Raw genomic sequence first — 25342 nt, 5'->3', positions numbered from 1 at the left:
GTGGCTCGTCGGTGATCTTTTATCGACCCTCCTTGAAGTGCCACCTTCCACACTGAGATCTCGAAATGCATTTCACTTTAAAGACGTCTTGAAGCATGTGATGAGTTTCCGTCGCATTCTTTCCAAACCACACACAAAACTTTATCGCGTTCTAGCGAACACTCCATCATGGTGTGACTCGATACTTGTGTCTGTGGGTACAACCGGCTGAGCAACTGCGCATGCGCAGGGCGAAAATTTTGACGCCTCAGCCAGTTGTAAACAGCGAAAAGTTGCCAAATGTTGCACACCCTTCACTTTACAACTGGCTGAGAGATTTTCGGCTTTGGATAGAATAGTTCATCAAATCATTGCCAGATGGCGCTAAATTTCAACGACAGGTGGCGATAAAAGCAGCTATTCGGAAATTTTTTCTGTGCTAGTGTTCCCTGCTATTGAAAATAACCTAATTTTTTCAAACGTTGGCAACAGATATATATTTGCATTAATTTGTTTATTATACTTAACATTTGTTTAACCCAGGGTTATCAGATGTGTATATATATATATATATAAACCATTTACAGAAACTTAGTAATAATAAATGGAATTGAATAGTATATGAATTAAATATATACATCAATTAATAATATTAATTAATAAATTTTAATTTAATAAGGATATTAAGTTTTTATTGAACTTTCTAAAAATACATGATTTGTTAAAATTGTCTTATAATATTCATGACAAGAAAAAATAAGTGTGCTGAATTGCTACAGTAATTAGCTTCATCATAGTATCTTTGGCTATTCACATATCTTTAAAAGCATGCAAACTCATAATATTCTATTTCAATGAATTTTTCAAACCTATGTATATATATATGCATTCCAAATTCATGTGAATAGTTAGATAAATAGCTATATGTTAACAAAATATATGATTTAAGTGATAGCACATATTTTTCTCACTAAGACATTGTATACAATTACAAAAATCGAGTAATTGGTAATTAAATTTCACTATTAGTAAATATTAAAGATTTAAATCAATTTGATCCTATTCAGAACACTCATTTAAAGCCTACTCCAGACAAATAGGTAAAATTATAGTTATATGTCATATGTCACTATATGTAAATTAATTTTACATGATTAATACAAGTATTTAATATTAGTAATTATTGCAAAACTTTATATTTAAACTTTTCATAGCTTTTAAAGCTTTATATTTAACACATACCTCTACAACAATTGTATATGAAACATTTGTCTTACCTTTTATGTAGATAAGGCCTTCAAATTCGTTTTGTATTTAGCAATACATATTATAAAACATGCAGACACATTTTAGGTATGGCAGGTTGCAGTCCACATAACTAAAAACTTGTAAACAAAAATTCACTTTTTATTTTCTTCTTTGTTTTACTTTCCATTTTTCAACAATAGCTGAGATTTTTAATTAGTAACCTTATATTTGTACACAATGTATCAAGGATAATTAAAATGAAATAATTGCACAAACTGAACCGTTAGTTCATAGTCACGGAAAAGTTCTAACACTTAAGTACACAAGCTTTTTTATTCATACTTTACAAAAAATCACATACCTTTAAATTTTGTTTATAATTTATTTGGAAATTCTTTCCAAATGAGAAACCATTGTATAAGCTGTAAAAAAATATGGCCTGCTACATTAGGAAATAAAAATTCACCCCCTGTAATAACAGTTGCACAGTATGTAAGAGATCAGACTGAGTTCATAATTAAAAGATTAAATAATAAAAAAATTCCATTCAAATTGTCATGTTTCTTTAAAATTTTTAAATACAGGCACCCAATTTTTATTTACTTTATGTTTTGTCTGTAAGTTTTAAAATATTTGCCAGTTATCATTATTGCTCCACAAATAGGGAGGCATTTCATTTGGTAATGTCCTAATGCAAATTGTCAAAGCTAGTGAATTGGATAAGCTGATTTCTCCCCTTCAGTTTTCAACAATTTTCTGCTCATATTTGGTAAATTAAACTATCTTAACACATTGGGCACCAATGAATACCTCACTGGCTCATCTATTTAGTAAGTTAATGCAACAGTTATTATGCACCATAATAATGTTAAAACATCTAGATATCTACAAGACAGATTGAATGAACTATTTATTTTAGCTACTAAAAAAACATATATAGTGTACAAGTTAATTATATGTTATATTGTGACATGGAATTCCATGCACAATTTAATAATACAGCAAATAATATAACTTCTTCATATAATGTAAACAAAAACTATATACATATAAGGTAATATACTCACCATTATACTTACAAACCATATTAAATTCCAAAAGAATTCCCCATTGAGAAAGATGTTGATGGAAATCGAAAGATGCGGCTTAGAAGGGGCAACAGAAGGAAAGACTTGATATCAAAATAATAAACAAGTTCCCTCACTAAAGCCCCACTGAGCCATCGTGCATCTAGATCATCACTTCTCCACAGTTAAGAGGTAATGCTTGCACAACCACTGCTCAGGAAATTATGCAGACTCAGCATATTTTCAAAAGTTAACTGCAACTGTAAGACTTGGTTCTGTTTAGTGTGCTATCCCAATGAAGATATGAAATTAATAAAAAAAAAAAAAAATATGGAACACCAAAAGGTATAGTACTTAAATGCATTCTGTTATTGATTGAAAATATAATTAATTTTAAATTAACTCAATTGAGAATAACAAACTTAATACATCAATTAGTAAAAACTACACCAATTGCAAAACTTCTGAAGGATAACATTTAATAGATTTTTTTAATCTTAAAGAACTCTGACTTACATTTACCTTTCATTATATTTTCTATTTATAAATAAATTTATTAACAATCTGGATTATAAATTAATCATGACTATAGTTTTCTATATACATAAAAATTTGGCAAGTCTAGATAATTATTCTTGATTATAGTTTTCTATATACATAAAAATTTGACAAGTCTAAATAATTATTCTTGATTATAGTTTTCTATATACATAAAAATTTGACTAGTCTAGATAATTATTCTTGATTATAGTTTTCTATATACATAAAAATTTGACTGGTCTAGATAATTATTCTTGATTATAGTTTTCTATATACATAAAAATTTGACTGGTCTAGATAATTATTCTTGATTATAGTCTTCTATATACATAAAAATTTGACTAGTCTGTACAAAAGAATTAAACATATTATATAAATTATTCTAGATTATAGCTTTTTACAAAAGAATAGAATCTCATTCAAAAGAAAATCTATAAATAGTTATTTGACAAATGTGTATCAACCATGCACATAGAGAACCTCTATATTAAAAAAAAAACTTCTGGCCAAATGAGTCTAACGTAAAACAATTTATAATCATTGATTATTATGAAAAATCTAGAATGCACAAAATCTTAATTTAAAATCGAACCTGCTTTTGTACAAGTTTATTTGCTGGTTGTTTTTCACACTGTGTAAAGTTAACTAAACTGTTGTCTGACATCAATGAATATTTTGTTTTTAACTCACTAAATGTATTATGAATCAAATCTAGCTCTGAATCAGTTTGGGCATTGACAATTAAATCTTTTATATCATTAAGATTTTCTAGGAGCATTTTCCTCTTATTTTCAGTGGTTAATGCACGATTAGTTACCAATTCAGCAGATATAGCAATATGTTCGTCTGACTTGCTAGGAGGAATAACTGGCTCAACGGAATTCAAAGAAGTAACAGAAAAATGTGAAATGACAAAATGAATGTGTTTGCACATATTGAACCTGATACAATTATCGACACAACTACATTTAAACTGATGCACACAAATGTTACATGCATCACATCTTAACTGGCAATTACACCTAACATCAACTTTATTAACATCATACGTTACAATTAAATTACCATGAGGTTTCGAAACCACCCAACTGCATGCTTTATCCAATTCTAAAACAGAATATTTGTCGTTCATAACTTTTATTTTGTCATGCCTACTTCTTATATCTAATACCCTCGCTGTAAGTTTATGCCTCTCAAGAGAAATTAACCTTCCAAAAAGTTTAGCCCTGATAGCACTCAACACCATAGAAAGTGACTTATCAAGTCTCTTAATAACACGCCCAGCACCTTCTTCATACTTTAACAACCTATGCCACCTTTCCAATTTCATATTAACATTAATCCTACAATCAACTCTATAACAATAAGCCCATTGCTTTGTCCTGCACATGTACTCCTCATTGAAATAATTTAAAAAACTTTTCGCATCTGCATTAGAGCTATACTTCTCAAAGAATGATTTGCATAAATGATCAAATGTCACAACATCAGTCTCTTCTTGAAGCTCAAATAAGTCAGATTTAATGACGGATCTTAAATCAGCTACCCTAACCTTAGAATTTAAATTCTTCTTCCAAGCCCTTTTAACATGCCAGCTACATAATAAGTGAAAGTCACATTCCCCAAAAACATTAACCCATGCATTATAATAGGCTGGTGCGTCATCTGACATAAAAACAGTAGGTAGATTAAGATTAGGCACCCGCTTACTTATCGCATCAAAAAAATATTTCACTACGTCAGCTGTTTCTCTAGAAGAGTAAAATACAGCAGCTGGAAATCCTTCACGATTAGTATCATTAACCATCAGTGTGGTGAATTTAAGCTGATACTGATTGAGACCATGTGTGGAGTCTATCATAACGATACCATCATTTAATTCTAGGAGCTTCTGCTGAGCATTGCTCATAATACCAAGCAAAAAATCATTTTCGTAAATTCCTGGCATTGCAGAGGCCTCTCCAACTGGCTTGTACAGCAAAACATGGTTGCCAGGCTCCTTTAGCATTTTTAGAACTTTAAGATGCACAGAAAGAGCATCATTTTTATCCAAACATACCTCACTATCTAAGTTAAATTCTGTACAGATATTGTGCAAATCTTTCTTGTCAATTAATGATAAACGTGTTGAGGGTGTATAATTAGATCTAACATTGGCTAAAACCCTAGATTTTGGTATGCCCTGCTCCATCTGAATAGCTAAAAGCTTACGTTCATCCAGACTTAGAGGCAACCTAGCAGCTTCATGTTCATGACCAACATGTACTGATTGAAGCTCAACAGATATATTACCTCTATCAGAATGTTTCGTTACTTTCATAGTAGCTGGACAACTGCTGTTAATTTTATTAGTCCCCATGGTTTTAACGTGACGTTTTCTTTCCCCGTCGCTAACTCTAATACGGCTCTTACCACTACGATGACACACATAATATTTAACTACTGATAAGTCAGACAATTTTTTAGTAGATCGTTGTATAAAATGGGATACTGTCTCTTTTTCAAAACTTCCCTTCCAAATGTCAAACGAATTTTGATCCTCAAAAGACTTAACTTCAAATAACAAGTTTACTTCAGAATGTTCGCTCTGGTAATGTTTCTGTAAAAAACAATAATTCACAAACATCTGATCGCATAAAGCGCACCCTAACTTGTTGGACATATCAATGGGCTTATCGTCGTGCAAGTTCCTCATGTGAGCGTATAAATTTTTTCTCATTGTAAATTCTCGTCCACATTCTTTGCATTTCACGTTTTCAGTCCCTACTTTTTTGTTGTCAGACATTTTTTAAAGTTATTATCCAAAGTTGAAACGAAAACGTATAAGTAATACTACTAAGCCTAACCAAGTCACGTGGAATTCTTTAACTTCCTTACGTCAATTAATTAGCATAAAAAAATTGATACACGTTTAAAAACACGTTGATACATTAATATAAGCAAAAAAAAAAATCATTTAAAACATTTAACTTACCTTATTTATTGAAAAGTAAATAAAGAGCTTAAAATGACAGCATTCCACCTAGCAACACATGATTACACCCTATAAGCTAAAATCTATGTATTCATACACCAGAACTACATAGTATAAGGTATTCCTCCGCGCCGTTTCCCCAACAGGGTTACTTTTCGAAATTATTTGGTGAAAATTAAATTCTAGCCAAGCATTTCAAGCGCATGCGCAGTTGCTCAGCCGGTTGTACCCACAGACATAAGTGTGACTCGATCGAAATAAAGACTTTGCGCAAAAACTCGTCCTACCGCTCCTACCCTACTGCTCGGAGCGACCTGAGACCAGGCTCGTTTGGAAGGACAAATCCCCCACCACATTTTTAGACCAATCTGAGTGCGCTGCTATCGATAGTCGCGTCACAATAAAATCATGCGCATTACTTTCAGAACGCACCCTGTATATATATATATATATATATATCTGTATGTGTAAAGTATATTATTACCTCAACTGTATCAGCTCGATATACGCTTATTAAAGGCTTTGTAAACTGCCAAATATTATCAATTCCGCCTTTATAGAATAGTGAGTTATATCCTACGTATGCCAAATAATCGTCTATAAAGAAACAAATTATATAAAATTCAAAATTTATAATTCAGTGATAAATTGGTTAAAGAAAATCTTAAGAAACTAAATCGGTAATATTTTAGAACATTAAGAACTTCATTTGCTTCAAACTATTACAAACTGGAAATAGAAGAACAACAGTTAACATGATCCAAGGACTCAAAAATAGACTCTCATTATAACTGACAGAGGCTTTCCAGTAGTGGAGGAGAAGAAACAAAAGTGATTTGAAATATCAAACGTAAAGTTTAAAACAAAAAATGGAGGAAAAGGTGATAAAAAAAACTAGCAACAGACCACAGTAGTCGAAAGCGAGAGAGAAGAAAAACAGAACAAGCATAACCACAGTGGCAGAGAGGGACAAATCAGGGTAAAATGTAAATCCATGCGCTATAGAGAGGTGGTGAGGAACTAATGTCGTTAACAAGGGAATCAGCATTTATATGAGTGACGCAAGTTTCCACGACATCAAGATGAACTTTATGTGACAGGGATGAAAGTAATGTCGAAATTGTATTTATGACAACTAAAAAAATGACTTTACTAAATGAATTGGTTTTATATAATAATAATTATACTAAATCTAATTATATTAAATACAATAATAATTACAGTAATTGTAATTATAATGATAATTATAGTTAATTATAATTACAGTAATTATAATACTAATAATAAAATTTTTAATAATAATATTTCAAGCATTAATAATTGTAATAACAATGACTAATATAATAATTTTTCTTTTTATTATAAATTGAAATGACATTTTTTTTTTAAATAATTTGTTTTGAAGATATTAACTGCTTTTACAATTTTTGAGTACACATGTTTATAGAACACTCGTAAAATAGGAAATCTGATTACATATATGAAGTCATATTTAGGTTCGTAATGTTTATTTGCAGGAGAAATGTAAGTAATTAAATTATTTTTCCTACAAAACATAGATTCATTTATGCAAATAACTTCATGATAATAGTAATAAATTTAAAAAAATTTCGGCGTTATATATGAATAGCAAAATTATTAAATGCAACAATAACAATGTGTAGTTTGTATATTATTATCAACATGTAATATTTTTTAAATTTCACCTCTATCTGTTATGGGGAATGCCCTCCCCCCAATGTCGGTCTCATTTTAATACTTTTAATCATAGATTAAAAGTACAAAACTAAAGTAGTCTTAAGTTTAGAATTTTAGTGCACTTCTTTACCTATTCGCTAAATGTTAATGTGGAAATATTTTTTGATTAACATTTTATTTTTTAGTTAGGAAGTACTATTAATTATATTGTCTGAAAAATTTTATAGTTGCCAGAGATGGCAAACGGAAAATTTTTTCAGCCATCTTTAGATGCCTTGTCCCATGTCTTGTATTGTGAAAGAAAAAATATGTAGCATGCTGTTGTTGTTATTGTTAATTTACGTCGCACTAGAGCTGCACAATGGGCTATTGGCGACGGTCTGGGAAACATCCCGGAGGATGATCCGAAGACATGCCATCACAATTTTGATCCTCTGCGGAGGGGATGGCACCCCCGCTACGGTAGCCCAACGACCTGCACGCGAAATATATAGCATGCAAAGTGACACTTAAACATCATGAAAATTAATGGACATATGGACATTTTTATAAAAAATAATTTCTTTGCCTAGCGTTTTAATGCTATAACTTTATAAACATTCAATGAAATTAGAGAGAGTTAATTACATTATGATTGATTTAAAAGTTTTTAAAAAATCATTAAAAACTGTGGAAGATATAAGTATTTAAGGTAGTTCCTTTATACTGCGAAAGCACATGAAAAATCTAAGAAAGTTTCTTCACAATTTTGAGGTGAATCCTATTTAGCAACTAATGAGAAAAGTTTGATTTGAATATCTTGAAAAAATTTAAAAAGCTTCAAGCAATTTTCTAAGTAGTTTTTGCACTTTTCAACTAGTTTTGTAGTTCAAAGTGATCAGGGGTATTCCAAAAAAATTATTTTGTATCATAAAACATCATATTTAATGACAGATGATTATGCTTTACAATAATCGTCCTGAAAGCAAAATAGGATGATACAAGGAAAAGAAACATGCGAAAGAAAATATATTGTTATGTGGAATGATCCCCCCCCCCCAATGCCGGTCTCATTTTAAATAAATCTATGATTAAAAGTACAAAATGAAATTTGTGGAAAACCCCTTATCGCTTTGAGCTTTCTTTTAAAATGTACAATAACTACTAGAAAATTTCTCGAAACTTTTTAAATATTCAAATAGAAATTTTAGACATTCAAATCAAACTTTTTTTCGTTAGCTGCCAAATACGATTTACTACAAAATTGTGAGGAAACTTTTTTCAGATTTTTTATGTGCTTTCGCAGTATAAAGGAACTACCTTAAATACTCCTATCTTGCTCAGTTTTTAACGAAGTTTTTCTAAATTTCAAAGCAATAATTTTGTAAATAATTTTTAATTGCTCTAAAAATTTTGTTCCATTTCATTGAATATTATAGTTTTAGCACATTGAATATTATAGTTACAGTAATAACAAAAAAAGGTAAAAAAAACAAGATTTTTTTTATAAATATTACGCCATCAATATTTACGCTAGGTTTTCGAAATTTTATGCAGTTAATAAAAATAACATCTTAAGTAATCGATACAAATGCAAACTTATAGCTTGATTTTTTGATATGGGGTGCTCAAAAATACTTGCTCTATTCGTAATTTATTGTGGATCACCCAAACCTCTGAAAGCTTTAAATCTTTTTGCTAAATCAGAGAAATTACATTAACTAAACGCCTCTAAAGTCACAAGGTAATCATTTTAGAATTTAGAATTTAGAAGAAAAAAATTTCACAAAACTGAAAATATCTCTTCAATTATTATAGATAGATAGATAGAAAATAAAAACCCAATGTCCCACAAAACAGAAAGGGGGAACGAAGAAATCAACCCCATGCCCAATATCGATAGATTAATGTCGGGAAAATTTTTTAAACAATATCAGACTAGCTCATAAGATAAGTTTCGGCTGATGAATTTCATTAAAAGAAATTGACTGAGGACAACCTTACCTGTAACTGAGCTGGAAAAAAAATTTGATATTTCTCTGTTGAAAATTATGGCAATTACTTTACACCAAAGTGATGCAGTGAAACCCAATATGTAACTCAGGGATATAGTGTTTCACTTCCTCAAGACTCTTTAATTTTACTTGGTATTAAGTAGACTCCATCACTTTGTCATCAAGCAGTATTGAAATTTATAATTCGAATAAAATATGTTATACATATGTATCAGTAAAATTATTTTTACGATACTACAAAAAGCAAGAGTTTTAATTTAGGATGCCTATGTACAATATTTCATTAAGTAAAATTATTTTGTAAATCAGCCATACACACATCACACATATATGTAATATTAATATGAATTCAAACTAGGATAAACAAAACTGAAGTCGATGGGAGTTAAACATTAAACTATTTAATACAGTTAACAGACATTGAAATCTTAGAATATAGTTATACTTTTGTTCCCGTAGATATTGCATGGCAGCATGAAAAAAACAAACTTGCGTCAACTCTTACTCCATGTAATGTAAACTACTGGAGATATCGAACTGTGCCAACATTGACGTTTTCGGAATCGAAAATAAATTATTTATGGTGTGAAAGAGGTGAGATTGGTTTGATCTTTTTCTAAATTATCTTTTTTACAATATCTTTTCTACATTACATTGATCCTTTTCTACAGTGTGCAAAATCCTTCATATTGCACACTGTAAATAATTTTGGTAGCACAGTTATTGCCACCACTTTTGGTTTTGAGATGAACTAAATGTTTTACAGCGAGCGTAACAATTTTTTTTATTTGCTTTTCACTTTTACAGTTTTATTTATTTATTTACTTATTTATTTGTTTATTTACTGACTATACATATTTTCATGCCTATTAGAATCAACTTATGGCTTCTTTGCAAAATCATTTTGTTTAAAGAACAAGCACAATTTAAGTAATATATTCGCACTAATTCTTCCAAAAACTTTTTGTACGTTAACTACAGGTCTGTACATGAAATTCATTCAGTTTACTTCAACATCGAAAATGGTGACAACTATACGCCAAAATATTTTCAGTAAATATGAAAGCTCTGTTTGTTAACTTTTCCAAAGTTTTTTCAGTAAATATGAAAGCTCTATTTGGTGTTAACTTGAATTAAAGCGTTCCTTTAGAAAATTTTGTTGGTTGTTCAACATGAGGATTCATTGGTTGTTCAGCATGAAATTCAAAAACACATTTCACCACAATTTTGCAGTGCACTTTGATAAAATTCTAAACTTAAAATTTCGTCATTTTTCTTTATGTGTCTAATTCAAGACTGTTATCTAGCTTTTTGAATAAAAAATAAGATGCAATCAATAAAAGATGTTATCGCTTATTTTGCATGTCAGCAATTTAAATATGTAATCATATGTATCAGATAACGTGAAGAGGGGTAACTTGAACTTTATACTTTTGAACTTTTAATTAAACTTTTTTGATCTTTAAATTTGCTTTATGTGACAAAATTTAAAAATGGAGAGGTTGTCATGATAATTTATGCCATGAAAGCAAGACATGTAAATATAGTTATTTCTCTCTAATCATTTGCGTCCGTATAAGTATTCAAAATAAGTAATACACTAAAGTCGCATGTAAGTAATGTTTAATTTCTAACTTCAAAAAAAAAATTCTTTTTGAAAATGTCGTTGAATCAGAATACAGTCGCGTTATTTATTTGTAATTCAGACAAATACGTGTATTTCGTACGGGGGAATGAAAAAAAATTTTATTTTAAAGATCTATAAATCTATGATCTATTAAAGTAAATAATCCTTTTTCAAACATCACTGATATTACCTCTGTATATTAACACCACTCTTCTGGGTGTTAAATTTAACGTTAAGTTTTTTTTAGCTGCTTAAAAACTATAAGACTTAAGAACTTGAAATAATGAAAGCTATTAGCTCTTAACAATGAAGCAAAAACTAACCAATCATATCACAGGAATGCAACTACTTATAAAAAATTTGACCAAGCTGAAAGAAGCATTATTTTTCATGAACTTAACAAGAGTTTTTTTTTTCGAAATAGCAATTTGTTCAAAAGTTATTGAACTTTAAAGAGCTCTTTTACGATTGTTTCTTTTTCACTTTTTTTGCATTACGTTACATTTTGTTAAAAGACAAATTCTGGTAATACTTTCGGCTTAGAAATTAAACTGAAAAATCAATTAGGAAAGTTGTCTAAATTTCCATGACACCATTAAATTGTATCTACAAACAGTACAAATTGAAGAAAGAAAGAATTGACATACAATTCAGAGTTGATGCAATTATTACTGAATCATATGTTACCACATAATTGCAACAAAACTTGAACAGCATAAATTAAAGAAACGAGCAATGAACTTGACACACATGAGTTGAAGCAATTTTTACCAGTTTCTATGGGATCATTTAATTGATTCTTAAATTTGAGCGGTACAAATTCAAAAAATAAACAATGAACTCGCAAACATGAGATGGGGCACCTTTTACCGATTTCAAAATGACCATTCAATTGCATCGAAATTTGAATATAGAATGGAAATAAATAATGAAAATTTTAATCGAAATAAATATTAAAAATTTTAATAGAAATAAATAATGAAATAATGAACAATATATAATCACAAAAAATTGAACGGCGTTCGAATAAGGAAAAAGTAAACAATATATGGACAATAATTACCGATTTCTCAGGGACCACTTAAAATTGTATCAAAACTCAAACAGTAAAAATTAAAGAAATGAACTGTGAACTTACAGACATGATGTGAAGCAATTATTTTTTGAAATCTTTGTGACTTTATGATAATTGCATGACCAACGGGATAAAAAAATCCCAAACCGAGACTTGGAAGTTTGTTAATACTTTTCACAAATTTCCTTCAAGGGATTAGGATAGCGTAGAAAATATAAAATGTAGCAACTACAGTTATAAATATAATCACTGCATACAACAAACTCGTATTGAAAATTGCTAGCATTTTTCCTTTTATAAAAATCGAATCATTCCAAATATTTATTTAAATTTGTTATCGCTTTTGTATCTTTAAAAGGTTAGAAATGCATCTTATCTGTTTTTCCTTTCTGATAAAATAAGAAATTAAATTCAATGAAACATTTTGTTTTCTTGCAAGCTTCTTGTTCATTGATATTTTAACAAATAAGGCAGTTCCCTGTGCATGTTTTGTATAGAATCAAGTGCGACTGTACACTAGTCAATTGAGCGAATAAATCAAAAATTAAAAATGTTTTTATGCACAAAATGTATTATTTTTGACGTGCACTTATGTGAAAAATTTTCTTTGCTATCTATGGACTATCTAAACATGCAAAATATATTTTCAGATACAATGTTTCCTACTGAATTAAATTAGATAAAATATTTTCGATCGAACAAATAGTCTTGAAATTGTAATGGCTTTCTTAATAACGAGTACGATCCAAAAATAGTACTTTTTGTTCATAAAACTCCTATAATTTCCAAATCATTAGTTCTTTCATCCCGTCATTGGTCTTACTCAACTCAGGAAGCGAATACTTCAGAGACCATACATCTCTTGTATTTCTAAAAGAAATCTAATTCTTTTGAAATAATGAGGTTGATTTAAATCACCCTCATTTCGTTCTAAAAAGAATCAAGGATTAGTTGCACTAGTTTCAATTATAACACCGAAAAAAATTTTATATGAATAAGCGGTTGCTGCATGGCACGCCGCCTGTGTTATAAACCATTCATATGGTAACGGTTTATCGAAAATTCAGAATTTCATAATGTATTTCGTATTGCAACAAATTTTCTAAAGATGCAAAGCTGAAAAGTAAATTTCTACAAATAAATGATTTTTATGACATGTTGTTGTTTCCAATCCCATCTGGGATAGCGGAGCTATACCAGATCCATGAGGCCGTAAGTCTTCAAAAAATCGAGGAAAAGGAGAGGTCTTTCAAGAACCTCTTTTATGGTGAAATCCAGGCAATCAAGTAGATGGTGAGGACTAGCCTCGCTGGAGTTGCACTTTTTACAAGATGAAAAAAGTTTAATTTGTCCACTGAAAGTGAGGCTCTTAGTATGCCCACTGACAAATCTGAAGGTAGCGGTTTGGTCGGCACGTGTATCCTGAAGGTCAAGGGCTCCTCCAGGACGCTTGCGGGGATACCAATTGTGATCCGATGTAACAAGCCAAGCTTTATTAACATTAGATTTGCGGATATAAAACAATTCAGAGTAAGTGAGGACAAGAAATGTTTCAAAGTACCATGATTAAATTGCCAAATTTCACCAGCTTTACCAAATTTTATCACAAACTATAAAATCATATTTTATTGTTGATTTTTCCAAAATCATTACCGAACAGACTGTAAATTTTACCATATTCTGGCAGTTTTAACTGCACCTTTTTTCTCTGTGTACCTTCCAAGGAAGCCATTTTTAAGATGCAAGTTAGGAGTAAATGCCGGAGAAACTTTAGAAAATAGATTATGCTTGGCAAAAATAGTGATCTTTATTTTTGCATATTACACATTTCAGATTAGCTTTTTGTTTACAAATTGTGTTAGCCATGAAACACATATAAATTTAGGTCAAAAATTGCCTGTTACATTGTTTAATCATGGCTTGAAATAAGGAAGTCTACTTACATTTATAATATATTTTATGAATCTCTATTTGTAGCGAAGGATCGCTATCAGTTTTTCATAAAAAAAATTACATTTTCTATCTATCTTGATGTAAAATATGCGTATCATGCATAACTTTTTTTAAAAAGGTAGTTTTTAAATCCATAGTATATCGACTTTAATCAATTAAATAATACAAAAAAAATTGCAAATAATCAAACTCAACACAATTTTCAAATTTTACAGGCACACAAATATAAACAATAAATATGACAAATCTATTTTATCAGGATCATACAAATAAACTCTTTTAAATTTTAAGAAAATCCTTACCAACTTTTTTCGGCAAAATAAGGTTATAACAATAGTTACTTTAAAATTTATGTCTCACTCCACTTAGAACCTTGTTATTTGCCCCTATATTTTCATTAAAATTTGTTTAATTAATTTAAAATAAGTTATAAATTTTTTCAGAACTATTTTCAACATGAAGATCGATATTAAAAAAAATTAAGCAAATATTCTCTAAAAGGCATTAATGATTACTAAGCATTTCACGTATTTTAAATTTCATTGCTTTTTTATTTATTCAGAAATATTTAGAAGAAAGGTAGAAGGTGACCAAAAAATCATAAAGCTAAAACATGAAATCATCATTTCAAATCTAATAGATTAGCAGTATTTTTTGTATTATTACAGTTGAACAGCCAACCCAATTTCGAGTTCACGACTACCAATGATCAACTCCAACCCAGAAGACAAAAGAACCCCAGGATCAAACATTAGGACAAACTAGCTTTCATGGATAACTTTTTGAATCAACTGACTCTGCGTTACATAAATACGTAGCTGCGTTACATAGAGAATAAAACTACGAAAGCCTCTCACGGTTATCCCGAAAGCAAGGGGATTCTAACCAATGAATCGACTTAAAAGATTATTTTGCGTCAGTATTGTGTTCAGTGTGAGCCGGGATCAGAATTCGAATCAACAAGCCACTGCTGAGATTCAAACCTGAGTCTTATCATTGAGAGTTGAACGGTTTATCCTCTGCGCTTTCGTGACTCCTATTAACAGTACTTCATTGCAGAGTGTTTCAAATCAGAATGCTTCATAACAGACACGCAATAGATTTCTTCATTTGAAATTCTTTAAAACATTTCTGGTATAATCCTACGCTCCACACTCGGGAAACGAAAATATATTTTTTTTCTCCATTAATAGAAATTCTGAAGAAAATAAAGCTAAATGAAATATTATCATCGGATATGAATACATTCGGATTCATACCATAATTCAACCTTCAAAAAATTTATTCAACCTCAAATTGATTCCGCGGTTCGTGACAACTAACTTATGGGTGAGAATAATAAATAGAAAAATTCTGTCTCAGATTTCTAGTTTTTATGACTCAAAAGCGAAAAGTATACTAAATTATGTGAATAATTTACCTAAAATCATTAAAATCTAAGCAAATATATGCCATTGATTATTGTCTCCGTTACACGAAGCAAAAAAAACAAATAAAACTTTTAGCAAAGAAACACTCTAATCAATATCAAATCAAAACGCTTAAAAATCTTAGAAAATAATTTTGTGGAGCTGATTTCCTTTCCTAAAGTCTTAAAAATACTTTACTTAATTTATAAAAACCTATTTCTTAATATATCTCATGCTAGTGATTCGTTTGAAAATTTCAGCCTTGTTCTAACTTAATTCGCCACTTAGGCCGATTGTATGCCATTTTTTAAAGTTTTTTTTAAATATGATTAATATGTTTTTAAATGTTATTTGTTTTTGTTCTTCACTCTAAGAAATTTCCGTAGAATTTAATTGCCGTCGCTGTGTGAGTGAGTTGTCTTCCTTTCGCTATATTACGTTTGATATCAACTTAAGACAGGTGGTCAATTTATGGTAGGGTATGATTCACTGTATGTGCTAAGCCCCTTATTTGCTGCCACTCACTGAGCCAGATAATTTCTGCTCAATAATTGCTCCGTGGCATACAATAGTTTTTTTCTACGAAAGAAGAAACTATTCACATTCACTGAAAACATATATACTTAAAAGAATTCAATTTTCTTACACTTGTGAGGCTGACTAACCACGTCCAAATATTTCTCTTATTTTATTAAGATCTATTAATAAACATAGTAAATTCTTCTGAGCAATTATTATTTTAAAATAACATTTAAAATTGAAGTAATATTATTACAAAAAATTCAGTGCGTTCACAAGCGTAATTTAATATTTTCAAATACTAGACTTACGGATATACCAAATACAATTTTTGCATGCATCACATTGTACAGTGCATTGTAAAAAAAAATGAACCACCTTTAATAACTTTTGATCTTATGATCTGATCTTCACATTCTTGGATCCATCTTAATGGTAAGAGAGGGTGACCTAAAATATGCTAAATAATTAGTGCAGGTGATATTTTAAATTACGATATCAGACAAAAAAACGTATTTTCTCTGAATAAACAGACCTTTTTTCCGACGTATTCGAATTTTTGACACCCAATACATAGGAGGAATCCGCAATCTAGGAAATATGGTCGCCATAATTTGGTCAGGAGAACTTTCCAATGATTGAATCCCCTAATGTTAACTTTATTTTCTGCATATTTTGCTTTATCTCAAGAGTTTTTCCAGCGAATTAAAAAAATTATTTGCAGAATTATAAAATGCGTTTATCCAAAGGTAAAATTCCATGCATAAAATAAATTTTGGTAAATATTTACTATTTCTTATTATTTTATTTAATAACATGCCCAAAACTTCTGAACTTTCAGACACATTAATTTTGACATAATTTTAAATTATATAATTTCACATGGCAAAATACAGAATTTGAGCAAACTCAGCTGATTAGTCACTGAAAAATCAAATTTTAAACATACGACTTTTTTGAAATGCGATTTCACAGGAACTAGTCAAGATTAAAAACCAGTTTAAAGAACGTTAGAGTGAAATTATGTGACAATAAAAAAATCAATTCTCTAAGTGTTAAACTCTTAATTTAGAAAACAATCAAAATGAAAATTTTTATAAGAGTAAATACCTTTAAATTAAGGATACAAAGATATTTATAGAAAACAATATATTTATGCCTTTTTAATAATTTTATGCTGATGATAAATCAATGTGGGAAAAAAGGATCCTACCATGTGACATTCCGGCCACGGCCAATTAAAATGATCTGACAACTATGTAAAACTGTGCTAGATTATTACGTTTTTGTGTTTGATAAAGTTATTCAGATTACCAATCAAAATATACCTAAATGTAACTAAAATTTTGCACATAATTTAAAAAGTTTTTTTCGCGTTCAAATAAATACCTGCATCAATTAAAATTTGCTACATGAAAATAAGGTGTTTCAAGAAACATTTTATAAGCATAAAAAACGTAAAAACCTATTAAAAACCGGAATAATTGTTATTTTAACGAATCAGTTATTTATCAAATAGAATTTTGTTAAAATATCAGTGAGCAAAGACCTATGCATTTAGAAAACTTATTACATTTATTTCAACATTTTAAAATTAGTTTTGTTATACGTATCAAATAAATTGGTTGCTCGTTACGAAATAAACATGAAACCTTAATATTTTTCTTATCTGGTCAACTCACAAATGGGTTTAGGCTAGCTTTTGGCTTCGATTGCTTTTAATGCCAATACGATTAGAATAGCTTTTAAATAACTCATTAATATATTAGTTTTAAAATATGGTTTCGAATAGGTTTCAAAAAACTCATTAGACATGGTTGATTTATTTCACTGGCTGTACTTCATACAAAATAGACAAGTGGTCTGGTTATAAAGGTTTTGCTCCCTATTTATTAACTAATAATTATCCAAATATATATATTAAATAATTTCTGTAGTATATGTGTGCCTATGACACTTATTTAATAGGAAAATTTTTCAACTTTAAATATCAGCTGCTCGTTTATTAATTAACATTTTTATCTGTGGTTCTTGAACCATTAAGACTACACTTCACAAAACTATTTTAGATGGGAAATTTCGTAACTCATAATATCAGATGTTACTCATATTAATTAGCATATTTTCCGTGGATATCTATATCATGGAATTTGCACCTTAATTTATAAGAAACCTGGATAAAAATAATTCGGCTCGTGATCATTTTTTTACTTCATTTATCTCATACAAAATATTTGAAACCATTAAAAAATTATCAGACTGTCACGTTCTAAGATGCAATCTTAACCTTTGAAGGTCTATCCTTAAAATTCGAATTTCTACCCTTAAGCAGACTAATTAATTACATTCCCACCCGGTGACGTCAAATGAGCAACACTTCCGGCATCTTCCGAGAGAAAGAACGAGAGTTTAGTTTCTGCTGTTAAAAACAACTTGTTAAAAATTTGGTTATTGTGCTATTAGAGACTTATCAATCTTTATAAAATGAAATGATGAGAATATGGAGATTTATGTCTAAAATAATAAGGATAATTATGCTTATAAATTTAAAAATTAATCTTTTTGCATTAAATCAATTTAAATCAAAGCTACGCAATCATACACAAAACTAAAAGTCATATTTGATACAAATAAAGAAGCTAAGACGGTATTAATATTTTATTACTATCATTGTTTCTCAATCTCTCTGCTTAATTCACATTATTGTATTAAGCAAAACATGCTTTATGAAACTCAACACAATGAAATAAAAATAAACTACAATCAGTATCATTTTGGTACCAAAAAATGATGCTATCGTTCATGGCTGATTCAAGATTTTCAAAATTTACCACGATCAATATCTTCCATTAATTTTGCACTTTGCATTATTACTTATTTGTTATTTCAGTTACCATTAATTCGACTATATTCATATAAACACGTCTCAAAGCATAACTGTAAGCAAAAATAAGCACGTAATCTCAGAACTACAAGTGCCAATTACATCCTACTCTGATTTTTGTTTATACTTACTAGATACATAAAAGATCAGTAATTATTTACATTTTTCTGTAAATCTCAATGTGAAAACTTCGTTCTTATCAAACAAAGCTGTAAAGTAGCAAACATTATTGATTTTCTCATTTACAAGTTTCAGTTGTATCTGAGCAAAGCTATTTTATGAAATGAGAAATTTGAGTTAAAACATAAATTTTGCTCGTTTAAAATTTTTTTAGTGTCCTTCAATTTAGTTTTAACAAACATGAAACATACACTATATATACATTTATTTCTATAAATTAGAGATGTAATTAAAGCCCATTTGTGCAGCCTTATTAAAATACTAGAGACAGTTTGAAGCAAATATTTTTATATTCAGAATTAATTATTCTCATGTATTCAATAAATTCATAGGCACCATACCATTAGTAATGTCCTTAAACTCCAGTTTTTCAACTCTGGGCTGCTAATGATGTATCTTAATATTGCCGAGTACACAAATACCTATGAAATGACAGATCATTTTTTTTCACATTGCAGCAACCCAAACATGCTGGTAGTGTTTTCATGTAAGTGTAGGAAGGGTAGCATTATCATGTAAAATAGGTCAATGATCTGCAAGCATTTCATTTCCTGTTTTGTTATAAAACTTTTTTTTAAGTATTAAAAAAATATTTATCAATTAGCCTCTAGAGGAAAATAATTAATAATGCATAGTATATTTCAACAATATCATACAACCACACTATCAAACATTTTGCATTTCAATAACATAATAGCCATCATATTAATACACACATTAATTTTCAATTTTTAAATCGCAGCTAATGATAAAACTTAAAAATTCTAATTGCTCAAGTCTTTACTAAAAAGCATGCTCATCGAATCTTAAGTAATTTTTCTATCTTCCGTAATCATTTTTACATAGACATTTAATTATAAATAAATAGACAAAATGCAAATATAACTCATTACATGCAAAAAGGGAGAAAATATTTTACTTTGAAACACATCAAAATTTGTTTTTAGTTTTAATAAAATTGGTCGAAGGGATAATACGCGAGTATTCTTATAATTCTCATAATCTAAACATTATATTGATTGTATATTTGATGTGAATTATTTCTAACACCAACATAACAGATGAAAGGATATAACCAAAAATTAATAAAATGAAAACACCAGAAACATCATACAAATGCAATGGATTGACAGTATTTGCTGTAAGGTAGGAGTTTTTCATTGCAGCAATAGATTCTTTCAGTTGAACATCCTTGAAACATTTCTGGTACAATCCTGCATTCCACGCACGTGAAACGAAACTATTTATTCTTTTCTCCAAACAAAAGTTTCTACGAAAATAAAAAGAGATAGGACTGAATGAAACTTTGTCATCGGATATGAAAAAAAAATTCGGATTCATACCGAACTTCAACCTTAAAAATGAATCAAAATGAAGAACTGCACCCCCTTTGACTAAATCTTCGTTAAAATCAATATTCTTTTGATAATCATAAAAATAATTTTTATCTTCAATATGTTTAATTAATTCTCTCAGTTTGTTATTATTGGAATGTTTAAATGAATTTACAGGTCCCCTAAAATAAATCATATAGCATTTGTGAGTACCAGCAATAACGGCATTGGAAAGTTCTTCATAATTTTGCACTGGAGGATTTTCTAAGGGATTTACCATAAAGGAGAAGAAAACTGCGGAATAACTGAATGAAATTATCATAGTGAAGAACAACCAAAACAAGAAATATAATCTGCTTTTTATGGATTCGATTGGAAACCGTAATCCTTGCTTCAAGACTATACTAGACATATAAAACAGAAGATCCAAATAAGATAATTTATTGTTTATTATTTTAATGCCAACTTTTGGCAATAAAACAAAAACAATAAGAAATCCTAACCATGTGTTGAGAGTGAAGGGATGGAGGAACCCAAATATAGTGAATATGGGTAGAGAATTTCTCACTGCAAATGTGTAATAGTCGATGCTGTAAGGTGCGCTTAAACCACCCTGAACAAATCGATTGTAGGTCATTTTGTGGAATGTAGCAATGTCTGCTGCTCCACTATCAACAATTTCTGTTTCTGTTTGAAGTTCTATCGAATCATAGTAGTTTCTAAACTTCGCGTTTACACCTAAGAAATCAAGCAATAGCTGAAGGAATTTTCCATCAACTCCACTAAGTTCATGACGTCCATCTGACGAAGTAGTCAAATTCAAGATGTCTTGCACTTTACTTATCAAAATTGTTAATTCTTTAATGTCACACATCACTTTTTTCGTATTGTCTTTTTCTTCTATTCGTGAACTAATCAGATATCTCATCAGTTTTTATAAGCAAAACTATTTGATCTTTAATGACATATGCATTGTTATTCTCGTGCCAATTGTCTTTTTACTTTTTCAAACTCATCGAAATTAGTTAGCAAAACTGCTGGAACTTTAATATCATGCATTATTATATGAATTTATATTCTATTTCACAAACTTCTTGAGTGTATTTATAAAGAAATTTTCGATCTTTAAAGCTTCACATCCCTTTCGTGCTAATTTTCTATTTCATTTGTGAAGTAGTTATCTACAAGTATATCATCAGTTCTTATTAGCAAATCTATTCGAGTTTTATTGTCTGGCATTACTCATCTTCTGTTAAATATTTTATTCTGTTATATAATTTATCAACTTAAAATAATTCAATTGTATCATACTTCATCTTACTCTCTTCCTGAGACTATATTCTGCAACATCTTTGAAACTAAATATTTGCTTTTCTGTACTATTTACCAAAGATTTTTGTCACTTTAATTCAAAAGTTCCAGTCCAAAAGTCAATCAGCTTAATCCAAAAGTCAAACACGGTAATGTTTTAAAGCATATCAAACACGCAGCATCTCACAGTTTTTTTCGCAATAAACAATAAAACGAATTCATTATTTAAGTAAATTGCGTGAAATCAATCCACTCAATTCCTAGTAAAAAACGATATCGAGATTTTGAATGTGAAAACTTAGTAGTGTCACGAAAGAATATTTAATGTTTTCCGTGATTCATTATTAACTTTGATATGCGTGACTGCCTCCATTGATTTCTTTGGATTAGTTAAAAATTTGTTAAAAATTTGGTTATTGTGCTTTTAGAGACTTATCAATCATTATAAAATGAAATGATGAGAATATGCAGATTTATGTCTGAAATAACAAGGATAATTATGCTTATAAATTTAAAAATTAAACTTTCTGCATTAAATCAATTTAAATCAACGCTACGCAATCATACACAAAACTATAAGTTATATTTGATACAAATAAAGAGGCTAAGACAGTATTAATATTTTATTACCATCATTGTTTTTCAACCTCTCTGCTTAATTCACATTATTGTATTAAGCAAAACATGCTTTATCAAACTCAACACAACGAAATAAAAATAAACTTCAATCAGTATCATTTTGGTACCAAAAAATGATACTATAGTTCATGGCTGATTCAAGATTGTCAAAATTTACCACAATCAATATCTTCCATTAATTTTGCACTTTGCATTATAACTAATTTGTTATTTCAGTTACCATTGATTCGTTTATATTTATATAAACACGTCTCAAAGCATAACTGCAAGCAAAAATAAGCACGTAATCTCCGAACTACAAGTACCAATTGCATCCCACTCTGATTTTTGTCTATACTTACTTGATATAAACATCAAGGATAAGTAATCATTTAAATTTTTCCGTAAATCTCAGTGAAACTTTGTTCTTATCAAACAAAGCTGTAAACTAGCAAACATTATTGGTTTTCTCATTTACAAGTTTCAGTTATATCTGAGCAAAGCGAATTTATGAAATGAAAAATTTGAGTTAAAACATAAAAAATATTTTTTCTCACTTAAAATTTCTTTGATGTCTTTTATTTTAGCTTTAACAAACGTGTCATTTACAGTGTCAATATTTTCATAAATTAGAGATGTTACTAAAACTCACTTGTGCTGTCTTATTAAAATACTAAAGACGGTTTGAAACGAATATTTTTATATTCAGAATTAATTATTCTAATGTATTCATTAAATTCACAGACAGAATACCATTTGTAATGTCCTTAAACTCCAGTTTTCCAACTCTAGGCTGCTAATGATGTATCTTAATATTGCCTAGTGCATAAGTACCTATGAAATGACAGAACCTAGACAGTACCTATAATTTTTTTTTCACATGGCAACACCCCAAACACACAGGTAGGGTTTTCATGTAAAATACGTCAATAATCTGCAAACATTTAATTTCCTTTTTTATAAAAAATAATTTTTTTTAATGTTGAAAAATTATTTATCAGTTGACCTTTAGATGAAAATAATTAATAATGCAAAATATATTTCAGCAATATCATGCCACAACATTGTCTAAAATTTTGCATTTCAATAACATAATAGATTCATATTAATACACATGTTAACATGTTAATTTTCAATTTGTAAATCGCAGCGAGTGATAAAACTTAAAAATTCTAATTGCAGAAGTCTTTACTAAAAAGCGTGTACATCGAATCTTAAATCATTTTACTATCTTCCACAATTATTTTTGCATAGTCATTAATTATAAATAAAGAGACAAAATGAAAATATAACTTACTACATGCAAAAAAGAAGAAAATATTTTACTTTGAAACACATCAAAATTTGTTTTCAACTTTATCAAAATTGGTCGAAGGGATAATAAGCGAATATTAAAAGCTTACAATTCTAAAAATCTATACTTTATATTAATTGTATATTTGTTGTGAATTATTTCTAACACCAACACAACAGATGAAAGGATGTAACCGAAAATTAGAAAAATGAAAACACCAGAAACATCATACAAATGCAATGGATTGACAGTATTTGCTGTAAAGTATGAGTTTTTCATTGCAGCGGTTTAATCTTTCATTTGGACATCTTTGAAACATTTTTGGTATAATCCTGAATTCCACGCACGTGAAACGAAGCTATTTATTCTTTTCTTTAAACAAAAATTTTTTCGAAAATAAAAAGAGATAGGACTGAATGAAACTTTGTCATCGGATATGAAAAAAAAATTCGGATTTATACCGAACTTCAACCTTAAAAATGAATCAAAATGTAGAACTGCACCCCCTTTAACTAAATCTTCGTTAAAATCAATATTCTTTTGATAATCATAAAAATAATTTTTATCTTCAATATGCTTAATTAATTCTCTCAGTTTGATATTATTGGAATGTTTAAATGAATTAACAGGTTCCCTGAAATAAATCATGTAGCATTTGTGAGTACCAGCAATAAGGGCATTGGAAAGTTCTTCATAATTTTGCACTGGAGGATTTTCTATGGGATTTACCATAAAGGAGAAGAAGACTGCGGAATGACTGAAGGATATTATCATGGAAAAGAACAACCAAAACAAGAAATATAATCTGCTTTTTAAGGAGTCGATTGGAAACCATAATCCTTGCTTCAAGACAATACCAGACAAATAAAAGAGTAGATCCAAGTAAGATAACTTATTGTTTATTACTTTAGTGCCAATTTTCGGAATTAAAACAAAAACAATAAGAAATCCTAACCATGTGTAGAGAGTGAAAGGATAGAGAAACCCAAATCTAGTGGATATGGGTACAGAATTTCTCACTACAAATGTGTAATAGTCGATGCTGTAAGGTGCGCTTAAATCACCCTGAACAAATCGGTTGTAGGTCATTTTGTGGAATGCAACAATGTCTGCTGCTCCACTGTCAATTATTTCTGTTTGAGTTTGAAGTTCTATCGAATCATAGTAGTATCTAAACTTCGCGTTTACACCTAAGAAATCAAGCAATAGCTGAAGGAACTTTCCTTCCACTCCACTAAGTTCATGACGTCCATCTGACGAAGTAGTCAAATTCAAGATGTCTTGCACTTTACTTATCAAAATTGTTAATTCTTTAATGTCACACATTACTTCTCTCGTGTTGTCTTCTTCTTCTAGTCGTGAACTAATCAGGTAACTCATCAGTTTTTATAAGCAAAACTATCTGATCTTTAATGACATATGCATTGTTATTCACGTGCCAATTGTCTTAATACTTTTTCAAGCTCATCGAATTTAATTAACAAAACTGTTGGAACTTTAATATCATGCATACTTTCTTGAATTTATATACTATTTCACAAACTCATCAAGCGTATTTCTTGAAGTTGTTCGATGTTTAGAGCTACACATCTCTTTCGTGCTAGTTTTGTTTTTCATTTGTGAACTAATTATCTATAT

General features: G+C 29.4%; 2 protein-coding genes across 2 annotated transcripts in view; both read right to left on the bottom strand.

The window, feature by feature from the left end:
* The window catches only part of LOC107450174 (cytochrome P450 4V2), a 52284-nt gene extending 27200 nt beyond the window's left edge, over positions 1 to 25084 (bottom strand). Inside the window, 4 exon segments of the mRNA XM_071178890.2 lie at positions 6293 to 6405; positions 12266 to 12387; positions 20985 to 21282; positions 24166 to 25084. Coding sequence (XP_071034991.2) covers positions 6293 to 6405; positions 12266 to 12387; positions 20985 to 21282; positions 24166 to 25084 — 1452 coding nt within the window.
* On the bottom strand, positions 3345 to 6013 carry LOC107450172 (uncharacterized). The gene has a single exon (XM_071179249.2). The coding sequence runs from the start codon at positions 5617 to 5619 to the stop codon at positions 3415 to 3417; it is 2205 nt and encodes a 734-aa protein (XP_071035350.2). The 5' UTR covers positions 5620 to 6013; the 3' UTR covers positions 3345 to 3414.
* Positions 25085 to 25342: the final 258 nt, after the last annotated feature.

The sequence above is a fragment of the Parasteatoda tepidariorum genome, chromosome 6 (genome assembly GCF_982258835.1).
Source record: "Parasteatoda tepidariorum strain Cologne lab strain chromosome 6, Ptep-v5.0, whole genome shotgun sequence".
In the NCBI taxonomy this organism is placed as follows: Eukaryota; Metazoa; Arthropoda; class Arachnida; order Araneae; family Theridiidae; genus Parasteatoda; species Parasteatoda tepidariorum.
The sequence above is the reverse complement of the archived record's forward strand: the minus strand, read 5'-3'. Positions and strand labels throughout refer to the sequence as shown.

What these genes read in the sequence shown, in the direction of transcription:
- LOC107450172 (XM_071179249.2), bottom strand. Translation starts at nt 5,619, where the DNA reads ATGTCTGACAACAAAAAAGTAGGGACTGAAAACGTGAAATGCAAAGAA.